The sequence below is a fragment of the Ictidomys tridecemlineatus genome, chromosome 2 (assembly GCF_052094955.1).
Source record: "Ictidomys tridecemlineatus isolate mIctTri1 chromosome 2, mIctTri1.hap1, whole genome shotgun sequence".
In the NCBI taxonomy this organism is placed as follows: domain Eukaryota; kingdom Metazoa; phylum Chordata; class Mammalia; order Rodentia; family Sciuridae; genus Ictidomys; species Ictidomys tridecemlineatus.
The window spans coordinates 196974697-197000738 of NC_135478.1; the positions used below are offsets into that span (position 1 = coordinate 196974697).

At 37.2% G+C, this 26042-nt stretch overlaps 2 protein-coding genes across 10 annotated transcripts in view; one reads left to right on the plus strand and one right to left on the minus strand.

Annotated features, from left to right (window-relative positions):
* The window catches only part of C1galt1 (core 1 synthase, glycoprotein-N-acetylgalactosamine 3-beta-galactosyltransferase 1), a 54297-nt gene extending 31976 nt beyond the window's left edge, over window positions 1–22321 (minus strand). For 3 of the 9 annotated variants that reach the window (XR_013435291.1, XR_013435285.1, XR_013435284.1), the window contains exon 1: window positions 22002–22320. Coding sequence is in view for 1 of the 9 variants with exons in the window: in XM_005331785.5 (XP_005331842.1) it covers window positions 22002–22008 (7 nt within the window). In the remaining 8 variants the exon portion in view is untranslated. The other 6 variants (XR_013435288.1, XR_013435289.1, XR_013435287.1 and 3 more) reach the window with 6 other exon arrangements.
* Asns (asparagine synthetase (glutamine-hydrolyzing)) overlaps window positions 21514–26042 on the plus strand; it is a 183679-nt gene continuing 179150 nt past the window's right edge. Inside the window, exons 1-2 of the mRNA XM_078040382.1 lie at window positions 21514–21693; window positions 24145–24218. The gene's annotated coding sequence lies outside the window, so the exon portion shown is untranslated. The remainder of the gene's footprint in view (window positions 21694–24144; window positions 24219–26042) is intronic.

Here is a 26042-nt window from a genome sequence, read left to right on the forward strand (position 1 = left end):
TAGAAATTAAACTTCAGGCTTCCAGGGTCACATATTGTCTAGAGCATCTCATTCTTTCTAAACAACTCTTTAAAAATGTAAAAGTAGCCAGGCATGGTGGATGCCTAGAGGCTGAGGCAGGAGGATTGCCAATTCAAAGCCAGTCTCAGCAACTCAGCAAGGCCCTAAGAAACTCAAAGAAACTCTGTCTCTAAATAAAATACAAAATAGGGCTAGGGATGTGGCTCAGTGGTCAAGTGCCCCTGAGTTCAATCCCTGCCCCCCATACCAAAATGTCAAAGTAATTTAGTCTGTGAAGGGGCTAGCCTCATATCTGCTTTTGTAAAGAAAGTTTTATGTGAACATATCCATACCCATTCATTTGTGTGCTGGTTCTGATTGCTTTTGTACTCTTACTCCAAGTTAGAGCTGAGTAGTTCTAAAAAGATAGTATGGCCCACAGAGCCTTACCTGACTCTTTATGAAAAAAGAGGCTCCAGCTCTAATTAATACCCCAACTTCATGATATTAGAGTAACTACACCATGCTCTTACCATCTCTCTCTGCTATCCCACTGGACTGCAAGATCCTGGATCATATCTATTACAAGATTAACTAGGATGCTTGGAACACAGTTTCTGCTCAAAAAATACCTAATGAACTCTCCCACAAAATATATGGCCCCTTTAAGCATTCATACATTATGAAATTATAAATTCCTCTAATATTAGAATGGTCCTAGATGTATAGTTTCTAATTCTCCAAGATAATTTAAACAGTAAGTTTGCTAAGCATTTACCATATGCCAAGTACTGTCCATACATAATTTCGTTTTCATTCTCACTATGCCTATTTCACAGATGAGATAACATAATTTTTAAAAAGTTAAATAACTAATATATGTTGGTACAATCAAGAAGAGCCACAATTTAAACCCAGATCTGACTGCTTAAGAAAAGTCAGTGCTCTTTCCATTACATTTCTCAAAGTCTACACCCAATCACCACTCACACGGAAGGACAAAGGACATATACAATAAAGACCAAAGTTTGGGAGATAAGCCTCCCAATCAAAATTACCTTTAAATATGAAACCAAGATGTACAAACTAAGATTATCAATATAACGACAAATATCAAACAATTTCACATGGTTATATTTCAAGAATATATATTATTATATATAATTATTAAATATATATTTTATATAGATTATATTTCCAGAGTGGCTTTCAGACCAAACATCAAAGCACAATCAGAAAAATCTACTCAAAATATAGAAGTTTGAAGACACTTAAGATATGCAGTGAGAATTTCTGGTCCAAGATCTGTAAGAAGTCAAGAGAGGTGAACCAGATATTTGGCACAGTTCTACTCCTCGAGACAATTATAACTGTCCCTCAGTATCTACAGACTTTGATTCCAGAACTCCCTAGAGACACACACACAAAAAAAATCCACAGATGCTTAAGTTCCTTATTTAAAATGGCAAAGTATTTGCTAATAACCTATATAAATTCTGTCACATACTTTAACTCTAGATTATTTGTAATACCTAATACAATATAAGTGCTCTATAAATAACTGTTATACTGCAGAAATTGTTATTTGGGAATTTAGGGGAAAATGACAAGAAGAAAGCCTATATATGCTCAATACATATGCTATATTTTTCTCCAAAGAATTTTTAATACACAGGTGGTTGAATCCATGGATGTGGAACCTGTAGATTTGGAGGGTTGTCTGTACTGATTCTGAAAGAGAAAATAGTAGAGAGAAAATGAAGCTAAGAAAAATCAAAGCTCAAAGTCTGTCTTCTAGGAGGTCCTGGAAAACAATGCTTGATGTTATATATAATTTGATTTAATTTTAAAATGTTTTGTGATGCCATACTCTTACTCTTCTACCCTCTCAGCATACGCTGGCTTCTCCTTGCTACTTTTACCTCATCCTCTTCCAATTTCAAGGACACCTGCCTTAATGACTAAGTATCTGTAAGCTACTTTTCTTTCCTGATCCTAGGATATCTCGGATAAGTAGAATGTACCCTCAAAGCCCACTCAGATTTCTAGCAAAATCATGTGTACCTCTTCAGATTTTTAACAAATCTTAAACAGTACTGCAGCAGAACAGACTAGAAGATGACATTGCTTAACCATGCTGCAATTATGGGGGCTTCGAATTGAATTGGGTGGAGAGAAGTTATTTATGCCAAATGCTTTCCAGATCTGATGCATCAGCAGAATCACTTGAACATTTTAAAAAATACAGATTTCTAGGCTTAGCATTTGAGATTTTAGATGCAAAAAAGTGCTAACACAACTAAAATTTGTTTTTAAAGAGAGCTCTGTTATTTATTGTAAAGAAAAAATTTCAATAAATAGAGGAATGCATGAAAGAAGAAATCACCCAAATCTTATCACCCAGAAAAAAACTATTAGTATTTGGTGAATATCGTTACAGATCTTTCCTTCTGTGAATAACAGGGTCATAGAAGAGGTAACTATAAATTTGTGTGCTGTACTAAGAGCTTTATATGGATAAAGCAGGTAATATTATTCCCATTTTACAGATGTAACTCAGAGATTAGAAACATCCCACAGACACACTATGAGTCAAGAATTCCAAGTCTTAACCACATTTAAGTTATAATTTACAGAACTGGAAATAGTCATGTTGTTTTAAGATTTAACATATAAATTAGAGCTATCTGAATATAGGAAGACACTGAAATGAAAAGAACATTTAAAGTATGACCCTCTCTTCTCCGAATGATCCCTTTTAAGATTAGTAAAAGAAAATTATGAAAAACATAAAGCAGTTGGAGGCCCTTTATTTAATTACATATTTCCATTTTAGACAATATCTCTGGGTTTCTTGACGTATGAAATATGGAAATCAGTATGCACACACAGTTTTTGTGAATTATTTTTGTTTGGTAAAAATTTATTAATTGTAATTTCATGACTGCTTAATCTTAGACCCATTAAACTGGATTTCAGCTCACTAACAGTAATTATATTACAGCTCCTCTAAATTTTGAATTTTTCATTCATGTTACATTTTTTTGAGGGCTGGATTTCAGCAAGCAGTTCTTTTATCACTGCTAACTGGTGCTACACTGAAATTCTTGCATGTCTGAGAATGTCTGCTATTATCTTCGTATTCAAAGCACAACTTGACCATGTACAAATATTATTCTCCTTAGAACTTTATAGATATTAGATATTATTCAATAGTCTTCTTACATAGGCACTAGAGAAGTTTGAGGACTGATTTTTTTTTAACTCTTGTAGATACAGACATATCTTGTTTTACTGTTCTTTGATTTACTGTGCCTCAGAAATAGTTTTTTTAACAGATGGAAGAGTTGTGACAATCCTCTATCAAGCAAGTATTTCTCCAAATAGCTCCTGCTCCCTTTATGTGTCTGCCAAAATTTGGTAATTTCCCCAACATTTCAAACTTACTGAATCTTTTATGCTGCTTTGTGACCTTTGTCTGTATTATTATTTGGAGGCATCATGAATTGCACCCAAGTAAGACTATGTAAGTTTTGTGTTCTAATTGCTCCACCAACTATCTATTCCCCATCTCTCTTCCTGTCTTGTGCCTCCCTACTCCCTTAGGACACAACAATATTGAAGTTCAAGTCAGTTCTTATTCCTACAATGGCCTATAAATGTTCAAGTGAAAGACTGATTTGTACATTTTTTATTTTAAATCAAAAGCTTGATCAAAGTCAAAGAAAACTTCTTGAAGGAAATTAAAAGTGCTATTCCAGTGTACACACAAATGATAAGAGAATGAAACAATTTTACTGCTAATATGAAAAGTTTCAGTGGTCTGGAGGATAGATCCACTGGAATACTCTAACAGGCCAAAGCCTAAGCCAAAGTGAGGGTCTAACTCTCTTCACTTCTATGAAGGTTGAGAGGTAAGGAAGCTATAAAAGTATGAAGCTAGAAGTTGATTCATGAGGTTTAGCAAAAGAAAAGTGCAAAGTGAAGCACAAAGTGCTAATGTAGAAACCACTGTGAGTTACCCAAGATCTAGTGCAGATCATTAGATGAAGTTGACTGCACCAGATCTCCAAGTAGACGAAAGCGCCTTATGTTGGAAAAAGATACCAAAGAGGAAGCTCATAGCTAAAAGCTTTAAAAGACAGGTTCTCTTGTTAGGAGCAGCTAGTGACCTTAAGCTGAAGTCAATGCTTATTTATCATTTAGAAAAATCCTAAGGCCCTTAAGAATTACATTAAAACTACTCTGCCTTAGCTCTATAAATGGAACAACAAAGCCTGGATGAGAACACATCTATTTACAATAAGGCTTACTGAGTATTTTAAGGGCACTGCTGATATCTACTGCTTAAAAAAAAAATTTCTTTCAAAATATTACTGCTCACTGATAATGCATCCAGTCACTGTAAGAAGCCTGATGGTGGCCTCTTAATAATACTGTATCCATTATTAATGTTGTTTTCATGCCTAACACAACCACCATTCTGTAGCCCATGGAACAATGAGTTATTTCAAGTCTTATTAAGAAATACATTTCATAAGACTGTCTGCCATACTGATTCCTCTGGTTTGGACAAAGGCAAATGAAAATCTTCTAGAAAGGGTTCACCCATTCTAGAATGCCACTAAAAACATTTTTGATTCATGGGAAGTCAAAATGTCAATATCAATAGGATTTGGAAGCTAGCTGATTCCAATCCTCATGAATGACTGAGGGGTTCAAGACTTCAGTGGAGGAAGTAACTACAGATGTTGAGTTTAAGAATGTGACTGAATTGTGGAATTTCATGATAAAAGTATAATGAATGAGCAGTTGCTTCTTACAGATGACCAAAGAGGTTTCTTGATATAGACATGACAACAAATGAATGATAATATCACATAAACTTAGCTGATAAAGCAGTGGCAGGGTATGAGAGGACCCCTCTTTTTAAAATTGTTATCAGCAGCTGGTATGCTACAGAAAAATCTTTTATGAAAGAAAGAATCCAGTGATGTAGTAATCTTCATTGTTTTGTTTTCAGAAATTATCACAGCCACCCCAATTTTTAGCAACCACCATCCTCATCAATGAGCACCCACTGACACGGAGGCAAGACTACCAGCAAAATTATTGATTCATGAAGGGTTCAGGTAACTGCTGACATTGTTGAGCAAAAATTTTAAATTAAGGTGCATACATTTTGGTCTTTTAGACATAATGCTATTATTTACTTATAGTATTGTGGACACATACTTTATATACATCGGAGAACCAAATTTTTTTTTCTAACTGGCTTTACTGCGACATTTCCTCTATCAAGTTGGTCTGGAACTGCACTCATGGTATCTTTAAGGTGTGCCTTTGAATCTTCTTTCATGCTTGGTTTTCAGTCACTTGATCAAATCACCAATACTCTCTAAAGACACCCTTAACCAAGAAAGCAAGTCTTTGCACAATTTTTAGGCTGAGAAAGTCATGGCAATTCCTAATAAAGTCCTTAAAATCCTCTATCTTTTATTTTCCTTTTAATTTTTTATTTAGTGCTTTATTCCATATTTTACCAAGGCAAAATACCTAGTACTTGTAATTTTGTTCTGGATTGTGATTTTCATTTGTTGCATCTATATATTCAAAGTATACTTCTCTCTTCAAACTACATTAAAATGAGCTGTGATTTTTATTTTTCTAACACTTTCCTGGTAAAACTGGGATGACTCCTATATAGTATTGCACATTTTAAAGGTTTAAAATACAGTACACGTGAGGTACCATGTTAGAAACTTAACATCTTCTCTGATCCTCACAGCAACCTAAAAATTTGATAGCAGTATCCCTATTACAAATGAGAAAAATGATTCATCAGACCTGAACCACAAAAGGCAGGGTGGGGGCAGGGGAATGAATGACATACAGATTGAATATAAAATTAAAACTGTCCCTACTTGCAGAATACATGATTATGAAAAAAAAAATCTAGAGATCTATGGGAAAAAAATGACTAGTTGGGTGTGGTGGTGCATACCTGCTGTAATCCCAGCAACTTGGGAGGCTAAACCAGGAGGAGGGCAAGTTTGAGGCCAGCATCAACAAATTTGTGAGGCCCTAAGCAAGCAACTTAGCAGGACCTTGTCTCCAATAGGCCCAGGGCTGTAGCTCAGGGGTAAAATGCCACTAGGTTCAATCCCCAGTACCCTGCAGCAGCATCCCCACCCCTGCACACACACACACACACACAAAAAAAAAAAAAATTCTAGAATAAGTGAATTCAACAAGGTCACAAGATACAATACAAACATATCAAAATCAACTGCATTTCTGTATGCTAATGATGAACATGTAGACACCAAATACAAGTAGTTAAAAAAAACTCCCTTTACATATACATTATATCAATATTAATAGGAATTTGGACATCAAATTGCTCAAAAAATGTGTATAGCTAAGAAAAAATGTTCAAGACTTCTTTAATAAAAGTCAAATGATGATGATGAAAAAAAAATAAGTCCTAAACAGACATACCATGTTCATGAGTTTAAAAAAAAAAAAAGTCAAGTTTCCCTAACATGATATGCAAGGTTAATGCAATTCCTATGAATGTTCCAACAAACTATCTTGTAGACATATACAATATTATTTTATAATTCTTACATTAAAGCAAATGAACCAGAATAGCTATAATTTTGAGTCAGTCTACATAAGTTCAAGACACACAGCTACCATAATTTAAAAGTATATAGTACCAGCAGAGGGCATCGATCAATGCAACAGAAGAGAAAACCCAGAAATAGACCCATGTAAAAATGCTCAACTGATTTTTGACAAAGGTCCATAAACAAATGAATGGAGAGGCAGAACATTTTTTTCAATACTAGGCCAAACACAAAACAACAAAATAAAAACATCCAAATAAGAAACCTGAACCTAAGTCTTATCTCTTAGATAAAAATTAATTCAAAATGGATTACAGGTTTAAATGCTAAAACATGCAAGTATAAAACATTTAGGGTTAAAAAAAATCCTTAGGATCTAGAGCTAGAAAAAGAGTTCTTAGACTTCATATCAAACATAGTCTGTCACATACAGCAGTGTCTTTAATCTCAGTGACTTGGGAGGCTAGAACAGGAGGATTCTAAGTTTGAGACCGGCCTCAGCAACTTAGCAAGACCCTGTCTCAAAAAGGATGGGGATGTGGCTCAGTGGTTAAGCCCCCTTCAGTTCAATCCCTGGTAACCCCCCTTGCCACCCCAACAAAGAGCACAATTCATAAAAAGAAAAAAACTAATGAAGCCAAAACACATAAAAAATTCAATTAGAAAATGCACAAAATACATTTTGCCAAAGATGTAAAGATAACAAGATATTCAACTTGATTTACCATTAGGAAGATGAGACTAAAACTAAAATCTAAATACCTATATGAATGGCTAAATTAAAAATATAGTGACACTACCCAACACTAGTAGGGATGTAGAGAACATGGACCACTGTACACTGCAAGTGGGAATGTAAAATGGTGACCAGTGCTATGGATCAAGATGCACAGAAAAATGTACTAACACATTAAGCATAACTTATTGTCAAAGTAAACTACTCACCCAGACAAAATAAGAAAAATACAAAGTTTGAATGATATACCTCTAGACTAGTGAAGTTTTCTGACCTCCTCTCTCCTTTAAAAAAAAAAAAATTACTGAAAAACAGCTGCCCAAGGTGCCACACCTTGCTTATTTACCCCTCTCAGGGACCAAATGACTATAGAGAAACCATTAACCAGCAGTAGCACAAAGGAAAGATCCAAATGGTACATAAAAATATATGGAGGGTAGTAAAAAAGGTTTCCATCCAACACAATTTTTAAGCAATACCAGGAGAATTGATTCTATTTAAAATAAATAAATAGAAATTATAGAACCTATATAAAAATCTTGCAGTGGGGAAAAAGGATGCAAAAAGAAGAAAGAGAGCAATTCTAAATATTTCATTAAAAACGAAAATGCAACTGTATAGGACTGCTTTGTATTAATTTAGAAAATGACAGACGTGAAAGACAAGCAATGGAGAGCCAAAAGAGAATAACACATTCTCCAAACAATAGTGTGTGTGTATATGTATAATATATAAATAGAAAATATATATACTTTAAAACATATCTTTAAAAGTACTAAATACTGTAAATCTGAATAAAGATCTCATACATGACCCCAAAAATCTGTTACATATAGATCAGTACTTAAAAGATATCTTGAATTTCACTCAGACTCTGATAAGTATCCAGAAACAAGCAAGACAAAAGCAAAACATTAGGCAGATTTTTTAAAAAGTGCCTAGTATTATTTAATGACAAATATGGCAAAACCTAAGTTTCTCAGGGGGAAAAACGTGTGCTCATAGGCTTAAATATGAAGCAAGTTGTCATTTAAGAATCAAAACAGGAAGACATTTTCAAATATGCAAGGGTTCAGTACCCATATACCTTCAATATACCACCTAAAGATATAATTCAGCTAAGATAGAAATCTAAATATAAAAAAAACCCTCTCAGAAATGGAGAAATCATACCATAGTTGGTAAGAGACACGTGATTCTTTCCAACATAAACTATCAAGAAACTGTGGTAACTATTTCATAACGTAGAAATGTTATCCTGTAAAGAAAAGCTATGTAGGCTAAAACAATACTAGTAATTAAGAGATCTAGGCAAAAATGACATCAGTTCCAACTACAATGGAGCTGGAGAGTGGGGAGAAGGAGGAAAGATAATGTGCTTCTAAGAATTATGTATTCTAATTTCATCATGGGGCAATTCAAGAGTTGTTTTTTTAAAGTTTAATTATAAAAAACTTTGCACATTAAAGTTTAACCTCGCCCCCCCCCAAAAAAACCCATATACCCAGTATTTTTATTATAACTTTAAAATAACATGTATTTATTCTTCAGTTAATTATGGTATTTTAGTGCCAGTCTCAGACTCAAGTCATCTTATCTCTAAATACTTCGATAGTCCTCTCTGAAAATATGAACATTTTCTTACAAGCTACCATGCCATTATCAAAAACCTAACAAAACTAACATTAATTCTTTGGTTTCATCTAACTCACAGTTTGTAATAAATTTCTCCTACTGTCGTCTGTAATCAAGTTACCTCAATTAGCTCAGAAATGTCTTTTTGCCATTGGTTTTCTCAAATGAGAATTCAAACCATATTCATAATCACAGATTTAAAACAATACTTTAATATTAAACATAAAAGCCCAAATGAAACATATTTTTTAGAAAGCTAATTATCAAAGCTCACTCCAGATATAAAACCTAAATAACCATAAAAGAAATAATGTAAGAGAATCAGACATCAAGAAGGTCCAGACTTTTCCTGGATGAAATATTTCAATCCCTCAATAAATAATTTTTATTCTACATAGATCATTTTAGAAAATTCAGAATTTAACCAATTCTTTTACAGAAAAGTTTGAGACCAATATTTGAAAGAGAATCTCAAAAATATATAACACAGTAAACCAGAATCCAATCTCATTCTCCCATGTTAGAGTATTAAAGAAAAAGCAACACAAGTAGTAATTACCTTAAGTTGAGTCCAAGGCACTTGTGTGAAAGTGATTTATTGGAGAACAAAAAAATTAAAATCACAAAGATAAAGGCAGAGTAAAGCCTCCCATAAGAGTAGAGAAGGACATGAGAGAGCAGACTTTAATCACAGATACCTTCAAATAAACTTTGACCCTGTGCAACTTGCTATATTCTGTAATTTAAGTTCTGAGAGCTATAGTTTTCAGTAGAGCAAAAAATCTTATAGCCATGAGGGTCATCTAACTCCCTTTGTTTCCCAAGAATTTATCTGTTCTTATTCTTCCCCATCTCCTAAGAACTGCTTTATGTATATTCTTCAAATTTTCCAGTCTCTAAATTATTCTTGACAAACAACTGATGTAATCCCCCTCCTCATTTGGAGTTTTTGCCTTTATTATTTGTTAAGACTCTCAGAGCACATTTCAGCTGCTTGAAATTTGTGTCTACTAATTTCCAATTCAGATTAACCCAAATAAACTTGTTCCTTAATCAACTTGTACCTCAGTTCCTCTTAAAGGTCAACAAAAATATTTCCTGGAAACTTTTATAGGGTAATAAAACAGGTAGAAGAACAAAGCAAAAGGAACATACCAAGCAAATTCCCATAGAGGGCAACTGTAGCTCACGCTGAGTAGCTCTGGAAACAATAGAGGTTACAATTTAGTTTACTCTTACCTTCAGTCACTGGTTAATATCTGTCCTAAGAAATAGACTTCCCAGATGCTTCTATAACACCTATATAGGTAAGTGCAGGCTTTGTCACTATGAGAACAGCTATCCCACAAAAAACCATAGGAGCTAGAATTGGGAATGCATACACACTAGGAGACTACCATAGAGCAAGAAGGAGATAACAGGTCCATCAACAGAGCAGTGGCATTATCTGCTATGATTTTTAGGAGGGGAAAATTAAAAACCACTTGGTCTGGAATCACATTATGGATTCCCCAAATGATTGCACAATAAACCACTTCAGGAGAATCATCTTACAGTTGACAATCATTGGCCACAATTCCCAGACGCGTACAGAGATCAAAAATTAAAACATCCTCACGTAAACAAAAGCTAAAGGAATTCAATACACTAGACCTGCTCTCAAGAAATTCAGAGTCCTGCAGGTTGAAACAAAAGGACACTAGATAATAAAGTATAAAGAAACAAGAATCACAATAAAGGTAAACATGGGCAATTATTAAAGCTAAACCAACAATTTATCTTTACAACTTAAAGAACCAAAAAAAAAAAAACCCAACCAAACAACAACAACAAAAAAAATAAACTCAAGGCCAACAGAAAGAAGAAAATAACAAAGATTAGTTATTTTGTTTGTTGCAGTATGATCTTCTATCATATTTGCTGATTATCTAAAAATGAGTGATTAATTTTACAAATAGCTGCTTTCAATGATTTTTCTGTTTAACAGTATTTCAGTTTTCTTCAAAAGATGGCTAGATTATCAATATTTAATACATGTCTTTTCACTATAAAAGTTGGGTCATCAAAAACATCAGCAAAATGACAAACCTTTAGGTAAGTTGACTAAGAAAAAAGTAGACTCAAATTACTACAATCAGAAATGAAAATGGGTTCACTGCTACCCTTTCCACAGAAATAAAAAGAATTATAGGAGAACACTATGAACAACTGATGCCAACAACTGTATAACTGATGAAAACTGCTGGAAACAAAGTATAACAATACTAAGTCAAAAAGAAAACTCTGAAGATCCTTACTAAATGGAAGGAGAATGAATCAGTAATCAAAAATATTGGATCGGTGATAAAAAAAAAAAAAACAACAACTCCCCAAAACTAAAAGCTCTGGATTTGATGGATTCAAAAGGTGGTTCTACCAAACATTTAATGAACTAAAGCCGACTTATCAAATGGTATGGCTTAGATATTAAGTGTTCCATAAAAGTTCACGTGTGAGACAATGCATGCAAGAAAATCTACAGATGAAATGATCAGGTTATCAGAGTTTTAACCTAATCAGTGCACTACTCCCCTGATAAGGACTAACTTGGGTAGTAACTGCAGGCACGTAGGGTGTGGTTGGAGGAGCTGGGTCAATAGATGTGTGCCCTGGAGGTTTATATTTTTGTTCATGGTGATGGGAACACTCTCTCTTTGCTTCTTGGTGGCCATGTCCTGACCTGCTTCCCTCCACCACACTTTTCTGCCATGATGTTCTGCCTCACCTTTGGCCCAGAACAATAGGAGCCAGTCATCTACAGACTTACATGTCTGAAACTGTGAGCTCCAAATAAGCTCTTCCTCCTCTACATTGCTTTTGTCAGGTCTTACAGTCACAGCAGGGAAAAAGCTGACTAAAACACCAGATTATTCCAAAAAATAGAAAAGGGACACTTAACTCATTCTGTGGCGCCACTCTTACCTTGATATTAAAGCCAAAGACACTCCAAGAAAACTACTAAGCAATAAGCAACATGAACAACAATTACTGACAAAACTCTAGCAAATTGAATTCAGCAGTTTTACACCATTAGCAAATGGGATTTATTTTGGGAATGCAAGGATAATTCAACATATGAAAATCACTCGAGGTAGTATACTACACTAACGGAATGAAGTGGGGGAAAAACCCAGTCATTTCAATTGATGCAATAAAAAGTATTTCACAAAATTTAATACCCTTTCATAAACATTCAACAAAGTAATAGCAGATGGACACTACCTCCACATAATAAGTCATAAATGAGAAATCCATAGCATACCTCATACACATGGTAAAAGCCTGCAAGTGTTTCCTATAAGATCAGGAACAAGGCAATTATGCTTGCCTTCATTGCTTATATTCAACTTAGTAATGGAATTTTCAGCCTCAGTAAATAGGCAAGAAAAAAAAGATATCCAAATTGGAAAGAAGTATTTGAAATTATCTCTACCTCTCTACTTATACATAGTCTGATCATATATGCAGGAAATTCTAAATTAGATTAAGAAAAACAAAAAAATTAATACCCAAACCTGTTAGGTCCAATAAGTGAATTCAGTAAAATTATCAGGATTCAAAGTCAGTATACAAAATAAGTTGCAAATATAGAAACCAATAATGAACAATTTAGGAGGAAAGTTAACAATTTAACTCACAAAAACATTAAAAAGAAACCAAGGAATTAACAAAGGAGGTGAAAGATTTGAGCAATAAGTACTACCAAACATCACCAAAATTAAAGAAGACAGGAGTAAGAAGAAAAAATTCCATGTTCTAGGACTTCAACACTTAATACTGCTAAGAGGTAAACACCATTCAAAGCTGCTAAGAGGTAAATACCACTCAAAGCTATCTACAAATTCAATGGAATCCCTAATAAAATTCCAACAAAGTTCTCTACAGAAATAGAAAATCCATCCTAAAATGGAATGTTAAGAAACCCTGGGTAGACTAAAATAATCTTGAAAAAAGGAAAGCTGGAAGACTCAGACCTCTTAATTTCAAACTTGTTACAAAGCTACAGTAATCAAAACTGTGTGGTACAGGCATAAAGACAGAAATACAGACCAATGGAATAGAGTCCAGAAATAAAGCCATACTTTTATGGCCAAATCATGTTTGGCAATGGAACCAATACTGTTTAATGAGGTTTGAAAAAGTCTTTTTAACAAATGGAGTGAGAAAACTGGACAGCCACATGCAAAAGCATGAAGTTGGTCCCTTACACAACACAATATACAAAAATTAATTTAAAATAGATCAAAGATCTAAACAGGCAAAAGCTTCATGACATTGGATTTGGCAATGATTTCTCAGATATGATACCAAGGGCAGAGTCAAGGGCTGGGAATGTGGCTCAAGCGGTAGTGCGATCGCCTGGCACGCGTGCGGCCCAGGTTCAATCCTCAGCACCACATACAAACAAAGATGTTGTGTCCACCGAGAACTAAAAAATAAATATTAAAATTCTCTCTCTCTCTCTTAAAAAAAAAAAAAAGGCAGAGTCTATAACTCCAAGTAAAATAAGCAGCAAACTAGATTTCAGCAAAATTTTTAAAAGAATTAAGAGAGATTATCAACAGAAAAAAGGAAACCACAGAATTTGGGCAAAATACTCACAAATCATATGAAAAAGAATAATATTCCAAATATATAGAGAACTCTTAAAATTTAACAACAAAAAACACATTTCAAAACTAGACAAAGGACCCAAATACACATTTCTCCAAAGACACACAAATGGCAAATAAGCACATAAAGAGATTTCTAACATCGCTAATTATTAATAAAATACAAATAAACAGCTGTAGAAAACAGCATTAGCAGTCTGTCAAGAACTAAGAATTGGATGTGGTGGTACACACCTATAATCCCAGTAGCTTGGGAGGCTGAGGTAGGAGGATTCAGAGTTCAAAGCCAGTCTCAGCAACTTAGCAAGGCACTTAGTAACTCAGCAAGACCCTGTCTCTAAATAAAATACAAAATAAGGGCAGGAGATGTGGCTCAGTGGTTAAGCACTCCTGGGTTCAATCCTCAGTACAAGAAAAAAAAAAAAAAGAAAAAGAAAAATTACCATTTTATCTACCAATTCCACTTCTAGATATTTGCCCAAGTGACTCGAAAGCAGGGTCTTAAAGAAGTATTTGTACATCCATGTTCATAGTAGCAGTATTAAAAATAACTAAAATGTGGAGGAAAACCAGTATCCGCTGGCAGATAAATTAATTAGCAAAATGTGACATTTAGGTACAAAACAATAATAATCAGTCATACAAAGGAAAAAAATTCTGACACAGTCTATATATGAGCCTTGAGGACAAGGTTTCCTATAAGATCAGGAACAAGGCAATTATGCCCAAAGTCAAATAAGCCAATCACAGTTGCTATACTATTTTACATTACTACCAAAAATGTACAGAGGTTTCAATTTTCTCCATATATTTGCCAGCAGTTGTTATTTCCTGATAAGAGTGGCTATCCTAACTGGTACAAAGTGGCATCTCACTGTAGTTTGTATTTGTATTTCATTAATAATTAGTGATGTTTGGAATCTCTTTAGTGGCTTACTTGCCATTCGTGTGTCCTTGGAGAAATGTGTATTAGGGTCCTTTGTTTAGTTTCAAAATATGTTTTTTGTTGTTAAATTTTAAAAGTTCTCTATATATTTGGAATATTATTCTTTTTCATATGATTTGTGAGTATTTTGCCCAAATTCTGTGGTTTGCCTTTTTCCTGTTGATAATCTCTCTTAATTCCACTTAGATGAAATACTTAAAAGTAAAAATGAGAATTTTGATGGTTAGGGGTTGTGAGAAGTGAAAACAGGGAATTATTTAAATAGATACAGTTTCAGCTTTACAGGATGAAGAGTTCAGGAGAAGGATGGTGGTGGTAGTTGCAAAACATCATAAATGTACTTAATACTACTGAGCTGTAAATTTTAAAAATGATTGAAATGGTGATTTTTTTATATCGTGTATTTCACCAAAGTAAAAATAATTTTTAAAAATAATCAACGTTAAAGGTGTCGATTTTCTGCAGATTCACCTGTGTACGTAACATGATCCCAGCTAAAACACAGGAAGATTTGTTAAATAACTTCACAAAACTTTTTCTAAAAGTGTGGAAAAACAAACGCGAACATAAATGGGAAGTTATAGAAAAATGAAAAAAAAATATCACAGAGATACTTTTTTCAACCCTATCAGATCCCCTACCCTGCTTTTTTGGTACTAAGAATTGAACCCAGGGACACTTAACCCCTGAGCCACATCATCAGCCCTTTTTATTTTGAGACAGGGTCTCCCTGAGTTGCTCAGGGTCTCACTAACTTGCTGAGACTGGCTTTGAACTTGTGACCCTTCTGCCTCAGCCTCCTACACCCTTGAGATTACAGGCATGCATCACCATGTCCAGCTATCTGATCAATTTCCAATAAAATATTTTTAAAAAAATTAAATAACATGGTAAATTATTCTAAATGTTGTTTAAAAAATAAATATGTGAGTGTAATTAGGAAATTCTTAAAAGGGGAATGCAAGGGAGTAGACAAATTCAACCACATATTAAAATATACTATCAATGAAAAACAGAATAATTAAAATAATCTGATATTCAGAATGAACAGACAAATCAACAATTAGTATATAAAATGCATTTTTAATTAACACTAAATACATAGTGCTGAGAAACGTTTCTCTATAATCAATACTGTGTCAGAAACTATTTTATTTGAAACTGTATCCATGAGAATGGACTATCCCATTCTTGCATGAATGACAGATTATTATAAACAGAAGCAGCTTTAATTTCCAACTCAGAACTTCAGATAAAGGGTTTCCAGACACAACATTCCACATTTATCTTAACTGTAGTCTCCAAGGAAACAAGTACTTGAGTCTGCTTCTAGGCCCAGGCCTCATATTTGTTAACTCCTTGACACACAGTCCTGCTATGTTTTAAACTATCAACTACTGCTGCATTCAAGTTGTGCCTTCACCACTGTCTGAAATCCTATAACCCTGGTTTATTCTTCATTGAATGCTGGTACTTAACTTGCTGCATGTCTCCCTTATAGGAGCAAGTTAGGCTAAGGCAGGAGGATCACAAGTTTGAGGCCAGTCTGGCCAACTTGGTGATATCTGTTACAAAATAAAAATTAAGAAGAGCTGGGGATGGATGGATGGATGTAGCTCAAAGGTAGAGGGCCCCTGGGTTCAATATATAATACCAAAAAAAAATTGAAATAATTGATCTTTTGGAAAACATAACAAGTAAACAGCAGGATCTCTTTTTACAATTAACAATTAAATATATATATATTTTAAATTGAAGTTAAAAGTAGGAGAAAACACCTAGAAATTTATCTCAAGGATACAAATCACAGAATCCTTCCGTGGTGTTCACAACAGCTATAAACCAAGATGTTTGTTGATGAAATGTATGTATGGAGGTATCATACCATACAACAGAATATAGTTGTCAAAATCACTCATCTATGTGTTCTGGTAAGTGTTTGTACTTTTGGCTAAGATTAGTATTAATCATGAATAAGGTATGCTTTTAAAATCAGAAAATGAGATAAGAAACCCAAGCATATTTGGAGAAGGAAAAATATACAAAAAAGTATTATATACACTTTACCATCTCTATCACTAGTTCTCACCAAAAGTAACTATTATCCATTGTTTAAAGACTTAACAAAAAAAAGAACAAGTAAAGCCTATGTCACCATATATGTATATTCATCTTTTAATATGCATTAAACAGATCATGCTATATCCATTAGCCACTACTTTATCCTTTTCACTTGTCTTTTTATACCACAACCTCATTCATTTGAACTATGTAAAAGACTTATTTTTTTAGACAAATTACTGAAGTTTGCATAGCAGTCCCATTTTAAATGCTTATGTGTAAGTGCACATCTATGTATATATAAAATACAAAAAATATATATAAATGTGTGTGTGTACACTGTATAAATAAAAACTTTAGCAAGGTGGCATGGGCAAGAAGGACATTTTTTTTCACTTTTAATTTTAAATTAGTGCTTAATTTTAATGTTTATTTTTTAAATCAGGTATACACCGATTACTTTCTGACCAAAAAAAAAAAAAAAAACAACTAAATAAAAGTAGACTACTTTATCTAGAGAGTGAAAAATCAAAGTGCATTAATTTTTCCATACTTGTTACACAAAAGGATCTCTTGATACTTTTCAAACTTTAAGTTTCAGAGTCACATGCACAGATACATGCTAAATACTTCTACCTGGACTACAGGCATTTCAAATTCATGTCCAAAAGTGAATCATTACTTTACTCTCTTAAAACTTCTTATATTAATTATTGGTGGTTATCTAAGTTACTCACCAATAGGTTCCCTTTTCATTTAGAGCTATCTTGATTATCTACTGGAGAAATTGGGGACATTTTTGTTTTTTTCTGCCAGGGAAGGGTTCTGGGGATTAAATCCAAAGCTGTGCACATGTGAAGCATGTGCTGTCTCACAGACTTACACCCCCAAGCCTGGGAGACATTCTTAATGATCCCCCTTATCCTCACCCCAAATCCAATTATCAAGTGTTATCAATTTTATTTTCTGAACAGTTTTCTAATCCATCATCTCTCCATTTCTACTCTTTGCCCTATTTCATACATTCTTTACATCTAAGTACTGCAATATCTAACCTATGTCCTCTCTAACTTAAGTGCTCTCTCTCTCCTCACCTCATCCTGTTGCCATAATGACCTCTATAAAATGAAGCTAACTATGTCATACCATGAAGCTTTTCATGGAACTTCACTGCCTACAACTCAAAAACTAAGCATCTTTAATTAACATGATATAAAAGATTCTCCTTGATCTAGACTCTCCAGGTGTCCAGTTTCATCTTTTGCTATCCTGTGCCTTACACTTCAGCAATTCTGAACTATCAACAGTTCTCTAAGCATCCAATTTATTGGCTTCACTATTCCTACTATACATCTGATTACAATGACCTCTCTTCTCTCCACTATCACCTCTGAAAATCCCATGAAATCAGAGTTTCTTAATCTTGGAACCACTGACATGACACTATGAGTTGAATAATACTGTTGTTGGAGTGGTTCTGTTCATTGTTAAAGGATTTTTAGCTACATCCATGGCCTCTACTACCTAGACACCTGCAGCATTCTCACTGGTTGATCAAAAATTCGAGACAGGGCCAAATGTTCCTGGAGAAGAAAATCGGCCCCAGTCAATAACTATTCCTTTAACTTGTTGAAACTTAAGTCTCTCATATGTACATAAAATACTTAAAAAAATATATATAAAGAATAGCTGCTTTTCAGGAGGACATATGGATGACAGAGGTAACTAGATAAGAAGAAAAAAAGTTTACTTTTCACATTTACTTTTAATCTGTTTTTAGTCTTGTACCTGTTCTAATTTCTCCACAACTACAGCCCTGGTCTGAGCCACCCCTTTCTCTTAACTGCTGCAAAAACCTTCTAATCAACTTTTTTTTTTCCCTTTAACCTTTCCTTCATTGTATTTTTTAGAGTAGTCAGAGTGATCTTTTTAAAACTGTACTTGTAACTTGTCACCCAACTGCTCTGAACCCTTACAACTTCCTAATCTCACTTAAAAAGCCCAAACCTTAAAATGACCTTCACATAATCTGCCATCTTATTTCACCCCTTTCTTTGTGATCTTTCTTCCTTGGACTTAGTGGTTTTGGAGGTAAGAAACAAACAAATAACAATTTCACAGGATTGACTCTAATACTATTTCTCCATGTTTTACCTTTGAATTCACTGACATCTCTCTAACATGCCCATGGTCTTTATACTTGCTGTTATCTGCTGGGGACATACGCCCAGACACTAATAGGTCTCACTCCCCATGGTCTTTATTTCTTCAGGTCTTTATTTCTCAGTGGTCTTCCCTGACCATCCTACTCTTACCCATAGCACTTATTAATATCTAACATTATTTTTTAAATTCACCTTGTATACTGTCTTTCTTTTCCATCCTGATCAGTGTTCTCAAACCTGAGTCTGCATCAGAATCATCTGGAAAGTTAATTATAACAATTTTCAAAACAAAGATCTGGACTCTGAAAATGTGCATTTCTAACAAGTTCCCAGGTGATACAAGAATCCAGGGACCACACTTGTAGTACTAATGTTTCAGAGCCACACAGGGAGAATGCCACGAAGTGATACAGTTACAAGCCAAGGAATTGTCAGTGACACAAGAAGAGGCCTAGAACAGATTCTCCCCTAGAACCTTGACAACATGGTCCTGGCAACATCCTGATTTCAGACATCTAGCCACAAGAACTAGGACAATAAATTTCTGTTGTTTTAAATGGCTGTTTGTGGTTATTTATTATGGCAATCCTAGGGGGGAAAAAACAAACAGAATGCAAACAACTACACCAAGCTGTATGTAATCCCAAATTCTGCCCATTATCCAACTTCTACCAGTTTAAGTAATGTTTTAAATACATAGCTTTCATTTTAATCAGATTTCCTGTTTGAGAATTTCCTCAACATTGCTTTTTCTTGTCCTAAATGTGTCCCTTCAATGTGCAAGACAGATCATTCTACAGGGACTGGACAGTTTATTTGAATTTTCTTTTTGGTTTTTCCCAGCTTCTTGGGGGTTTCCTTAACTCACAAGGAGCATCTTCTTTATTTTTTTCCTCCAAAGAAGACTTCATAATTTCACACATTAAAATTTGGGCACATATTTTCCCCTGGGATGCTTGAATTAGGTGCAAAATAAAAATTTAATTTCACACCAGAGTTCCTTTATAACCAGATTTTAAAATAAAATGCTAACTTCACATTTTAAGGAACAGATTTTTTTTCCTTCTTCACTTAAAAAATTCTATTGGGAAACCTAAACTTTTAATGTAGCATCAAGCTGATAATTTTCTATTAAAAGATTTATAAATATACTGTCACAAAAATTACTATCAGTAATTTTACCACATGAAGACTCTAAATTAACATGGCTTACAAAGGTAATCAGTATAACAGAATTTTTACTGCAGCACATAACAACATACAAATAGTACCTCGAATATAATTAACAATATCACTTTTATATTTCTATCATTAGGTAAACATTAACTCATTGTCTGTACCTAACTAAATCTGCATATTTATTTCTGGATATTTAATTTATTCAGAAATATAGACTCATACAATCTAAAGACAGTATACTTAAACTCTAAATGAATAATAACCACAAACTATCTTTAAATGCTGAATCCTAAGCAAAAAGATATTGAAAAAACACAAATTCCAGGCAAATTTAAGAAAGATATTTAATAGTTCTCCACTAGTCCTGAAAAATCATTCTCTTTCACTATGAAGAATTTTAAATGAGTCATACTTTCCTTACTAAATCACTGTTTTACTTAACATATGGTGAAAAGAGTTAACTGTTTGGTAACTTGAAGCTTTATATTCATTTAAACTATACATCAATATATACTAAAGCTGGCAGAAAATAAAACAAATACAGTTTATTACATACAATATTTAGAACTCTCCATATCATGTGCATGAGCCTCATCTGACATTTCTCTGATACGGGAGTGAAAAGCTGTCATCTAAATACCTTCAAAAACTCGGATTCCCACATCTCAAACTTACTAGAATTAAACAACTTGAAATTAAGCACAACACTTTTTTTCTTGGCACCCAGGCAGAGCTATGTTCTACATCCATCTTTTACTGAATTAACATATTTCTGACCCTTACATATTGCCTAATTATTTAAAGTTCTAACTTTATAACTTTTTTTTTAAAAAATTAAATATTTTTATAGTAGATGGACACAGTGCCTTTATTTTATTTTTTTTATGTGGTGCTGAGGATCGAACCCAGTGCTTCACACATGCTAGGCAAGCACTCTACCAATTGAGCTACAGCCCCAACCCACTTTGTAACTTTTTAATTCATAATGAAATCAATTCATAGTCAGCATAGTTTTTAATCATTAAAGCATTAAAAAGAAATAAGGCTATATACTCACAATGAATTTAGAAAACTGGAAACTTAATAAGCTTTTCCAGAATGTGAGTCTTGTGTTGTTGTTGATGATGTTATTTTAAAAAATGGCAAGGGGGGGGGAGCGGCTAAGGGCTAAAAATTTATAAATCCCTACCCCTAAACTGCGGTCTATTAGAAGCATGCAATTTATCTAAACTCAAAGCACTATGGAGAACTTGCCAGAATCCAGAATCCATCACACTTTGCAGGGGGAAAGGGGGAAAAAAATCTGAGTTAAAAAAAAAAAAATCCCCCCTCTTTCTGGTAGCAAGTGCCCTGACACGCACCTGGCTTGTTCACTGTCAGCGGCAGGGAAACTTTAAAAAATAAATCAGTTACAGACAAACCTGATGATCCAAGCAAGCCCCAGGCACTTCTGGACGGCGCCCGCTCGCTGGGCGCTCAGGCGGCGCTGCAGCCCGGCTCTCGCGGAAGGTGCCCACACCTGAGAGTCGAGTTGGCTAGACCGCCGCTGGGGACCCGGGCGGGGAGGACCCTGGGGCGGGGCAGGCAGGGCCCGGCAGGACAGGACCGCTAGGTGACCCGGCCCGCAGCCGGGGCGCAGCCCGCGCCTCACGCGGACGCCCGACGCCCGGCAGCACGAGCGCAGGAGGTGAGGAGTACGGGAGGGCGAAAAGAAGGACCCGCCACGACAAGGAGGCTACATGTCGTCAAAATAACGGCCCGTGGGCACCCGGCCCCCGTGGCAGCTCGCGGAGGCACCAGGAGTTAGAAGTGCCCCGCGCCTCCCTCAGAAGCCCGAACGCCCCAAGCCCGGCCCCGACCCCAAGACACCTGTTTGGCGGCGCCTGGCGTTCGGTTCCACCCTCCACGCTCCGGCTCACACAGCCCGAGAGGGGGGAGGGCGAGGGGAGCCCAGACCTCCGACCCGCAGCCTGAGGGCGCCTCTCCTGGCCGTACCTGACATCAGCAGCTGCTCCCCGTCGCCCCTCCTGGGGGGCGGAGAGGGGGTCCACTCGGGGCTGGCGACCTTTGCTTGTCTGGGCAGCCGCAGAACTGGCTCGTGGCCGCTAGCCCGGGCCGCCCGCTACCGCCCAGATCATTCTCCCGCGGCGGTAGAGGTGGCGGTGGCGGCGGCAGCCGAGGCGGGCCCGGCGCGCGCTCCCGCCCGCTCGCTCCGCCCCTCCTTGCAGCGCGTCCAGGCCGCGGCCCGCCTACGGCGCAGTCGCCACCCAGGGGTCTCCTAGCGCTGACGTCGCCGCCGCCGCACCGGCCCCAGGGAAGGGCGGAGCCGAAGGGGGCAGGGAGGGGCGGGGCTACGGCGACGTGCGGACGCGGGGATAGGGCGCCGACCAAGAGCTCCGCCCTTCTGCGAAGGGGTCTGGGAAGTCGGGGCTTTCAGAAGCTGTAAGCTTCGTTGCAGCCCTCTTGCGCCTCTTATCTACGGGTTTCATCTTTCCAACTCTGCCGTTGGGTTCTGCACTAGCTTCCATACTTGGAGACTGAGGAGGACAGGAACGTAGTGAAAGGAAGGAAACTAGAACTGAGACTGGTCGTGACTGAGAGACCTTTCTCTGAGAGACGGACTCTTAACTCTGTAGTAGTATCTTGGCCTCTAACCTGCTCTTAACCCATCCTTTTTTTTTCCTCGCTAGTCTTCTCCCCATACTCTCACTTTCTCTCTGGTCTTAATGAAAGGAAATATGGCAAGATGAGCTATGCAGAAAGGTGCTACATAACGTGATGTGTGAACCAGAAAGAACTGAAAAACAGTGATATCAGAAAGCCATCTGCAAGAACACGTGCATAAACTTTGATTCTGTCTGTACTTAATTTCTGTCCTACAATATAGCAGAAAGAAGTTCTTCAGAGCTTGCAAAAATCATCTGCCCTTAGGGGGTGGTTGCCACCTGTCCAGATAATCCCACTACATAGTGAGGAGGTGAGTGGAAGGTCTATATGTCATTGGCTTTAACCCTCTACAAGGCCAAGCTCCAGGATCGGAAAGCTACTGCCTGCTTCATTTAAATGCGCGACTTGGGCAGTTCTTTAATAACCTGTAAGTGTTAAAAGTAGACTCTGAAAACAGGCTGGTTGGTCTGTCACTTCATTTTCTGTTGCTAAACTGTAGCACAGCTTGGTTCCATATACTTCCACAAGGGAACTAGAAAAGATACTCCTCTAGGGGTCACAATGTTCCAAATACAAACCAAACCAAACTCAGGATTCTTTGTGTCATTTTAATTTAATTGAAAGTTATAGTGAACAAAGAATAACCTTTTTTTCCCCTCAATGAACAAAAGTAAACCTTTCCAATGATAAGATTAGCCATATTCAAAATAAAGAAGAGCTTTATTTTGGCTGTGGTTCTGGGCAAAGTTCTGGCCAGCCAATGGCCTTCTTGCTAGCAGTGCCCTGAAGCAAAGCAGAATATCTCATGGCAAGAAACAGGGAGCTCATAATAGAGCTTGCCAAGCTCCCTTTTATAGCAGACCTGCTGTCTGGACAGCCATTGACCCATCAATACATTAATCGGGTGAGTGGATTAAGCTATTCATGAGGGCAGAGCCCTAATCAACTCTTAATGGTTCCACCTCTTAACATCTTATGATGGGGACAAGCCATATTCAAACCATAATAGGCTGGAACCTTGCTTCCCTTCCCCTATTTATTGGCTGTTTAATGTTAGCAAGTTACTTAGCATGCCTGGGAGAAATAATAAGAAGCATATTTTAGTTATTGTTATTTTTCCTGTAATTTGCTTGGGTTCAGCTTTAGTGTATAGTTTGCCACGTCTTAACATCAATAGATCCAAAAGAGTCTTCCAAAAGAATTTTAAAACTTAATGGCCGGGCACACGCCTGTAATCCCAGTGGCTCAGGAGGCTGAGACAGGAGGATAGCGAATTCAAAGCCAGCCTCAGCAAAATGCAAGACGCTAAGCAACTCAGTGAAATCCTGTCTCTAAATAAATTACAAAATAGGGCTGGGGATGTGGCTCGGTGGTCAAGTGCCCCTGAGTTCAATCCCCTGTACCCCCTCTTCCCCTAAAAAACTTAAGGAACATCTAGTGATTCTAATTCAGATGTCTCTTTTTTTTTCAGATGAGGAAACTGAGGTCAGAAAGATAAACTAACAGAACATGCCAGAAGAGAAATGCCAGAGTCATGACAGCCAGGTTGGTGCCCTTTCTTGTCCCCTGCCTCTAGACTTCTCTTTACTATATCTCACGTTTAATTTCCTTTCCTCCTCAACTTCTGTATAGTTGTTGCCCAGGCCCATCCCCCACCACAGCTTGGTTCCAAATACTTCCACAAAGAAACTAGAAAAGATACTCCTCTAAGGGTCACAGTGTTCCAAATACAAACCTGTTGAGAGCCACAGCCAAAGGGGCCCCAGCAAACTTCCAGCTGCCAGCAAGCTTCAGACTGCCCCAGCAACATCTAGCTGATTGGCTCCTCTGCGGTGATGTTCATTGGGCTGTTTCCCTGCCCTTCAGACTGCCAGCTGATGATTGGCTCACAGCTGCCCCAGCAACATCTAGCTGATTGGCTCCTCCACGGAGCTGCTCATTGGGTGACTTCTTTGGCTCTGCCCACGCAACCCAGCCAATCGGCCTCAAGAGGAGGAGGATTGTGGGAGGTTGAGAGGCTGGTGTGGGGGAGAGAGGCTTGTGGAAGCCGGTGGTGGCAGTTGGGCTCTGAGGGTTTTTCCCTGGAGCTGTTTTGTTTGGCGTTTGTAGTTCTAAAAATAAAGTTAGTTTCTTTTCTATTCTTTTTAAATCTTCACCGTGATGGTTCCATTGTGATATATCTAACAGCTCCTCCTTAAAAAGCCATGGGCTATATTCTTGTATTACATCAACGTATGCCCTGACTGCTCTTGATTTTACTGGGAAGCTTCCTTCCTCTAACAATTTACTTAACACTCTTTCGGTTTGTTTTTTACTAATTGCTGATCCCGTATTTCTACTATAATACAACCCAACAAGATGACGCCAAACAAAACCGAGACAGAATCCAATAAAAAGGGAACCACACAAAATCATTATAACAGCCTTTCTATCCTCCTGACATATGCATCCGTCCTTTCTCCCTATCTGTTCCTCAAACGCAAATAGTTTTTCCTCAGATGTGAGTGGTTTTTCTTCCCTCTTACTCATCTCCAGGGACAGGAAAGTTAAAACAAAAACGAAGCAAAACAAAAGAGGAGACTTAGAATGGCTCCCCATCCTCTCGCCCTGCCCTCAGGGGCGAGCAGTTTACTTACCCTCAGTTGCTCCCCGTACGGGCCACCAAATGCCGAAGTCTGGCTTGGCACAAATCAGGAGCCACTTGTCAAAAAGAAACTAACTTTATTTTTAGAACTACAAACGCCAAACAAAACAGCTCCAGGGAAAAACCCTCAGAGCCCAACTGCCACCACCGGCTTCCACAAGCCTCTCTCCCCCACACCAGCCTCTCAACCTCCCACAATCCTCCTCCTCTTGAGGCCGATTGGCTGGGTTGCGTGGGCAGAGCCAAAGAAGTCACCCAATGAGCAGCTCCGTGGAGGAGCCAATCAGCTAGATGTTGCTGGGGCAGCTGTGAGCCAATCATCAGCTGGCAGTCTGAAGGGCAGGGAAACAGCCCAATGAACATCACCGCAGAGGAGCCAATCAGCTAGATGTTGCTGGGGCAGTCTGAAGCTTGCTGGCAGCTGGAAGTTTGCTGGGGCCCCTTTGGCTGTGGCTCTCAACATCCCAAAGGGGCCCCAGCAAACTTCCAGCTGCCAGCAAGCTTCAGACTGCCCCAGCAACATCTAGCTGATTGGCTCCTCTGCGGTGATGTTCATTGGGCTGTTTCCCTGCCCTTCAGACTGCCAGCTGATGCAAACCAAACCAAACTCAGGATTCCTTTGTGTCATGTTTCTTTAGCCATTTGACCTACACCCATCCTTTTTCTTACTTAGAACCAGGACACCATGCTGAAGATAGAGCCACAACATCCCAAAGGGGCCCCAG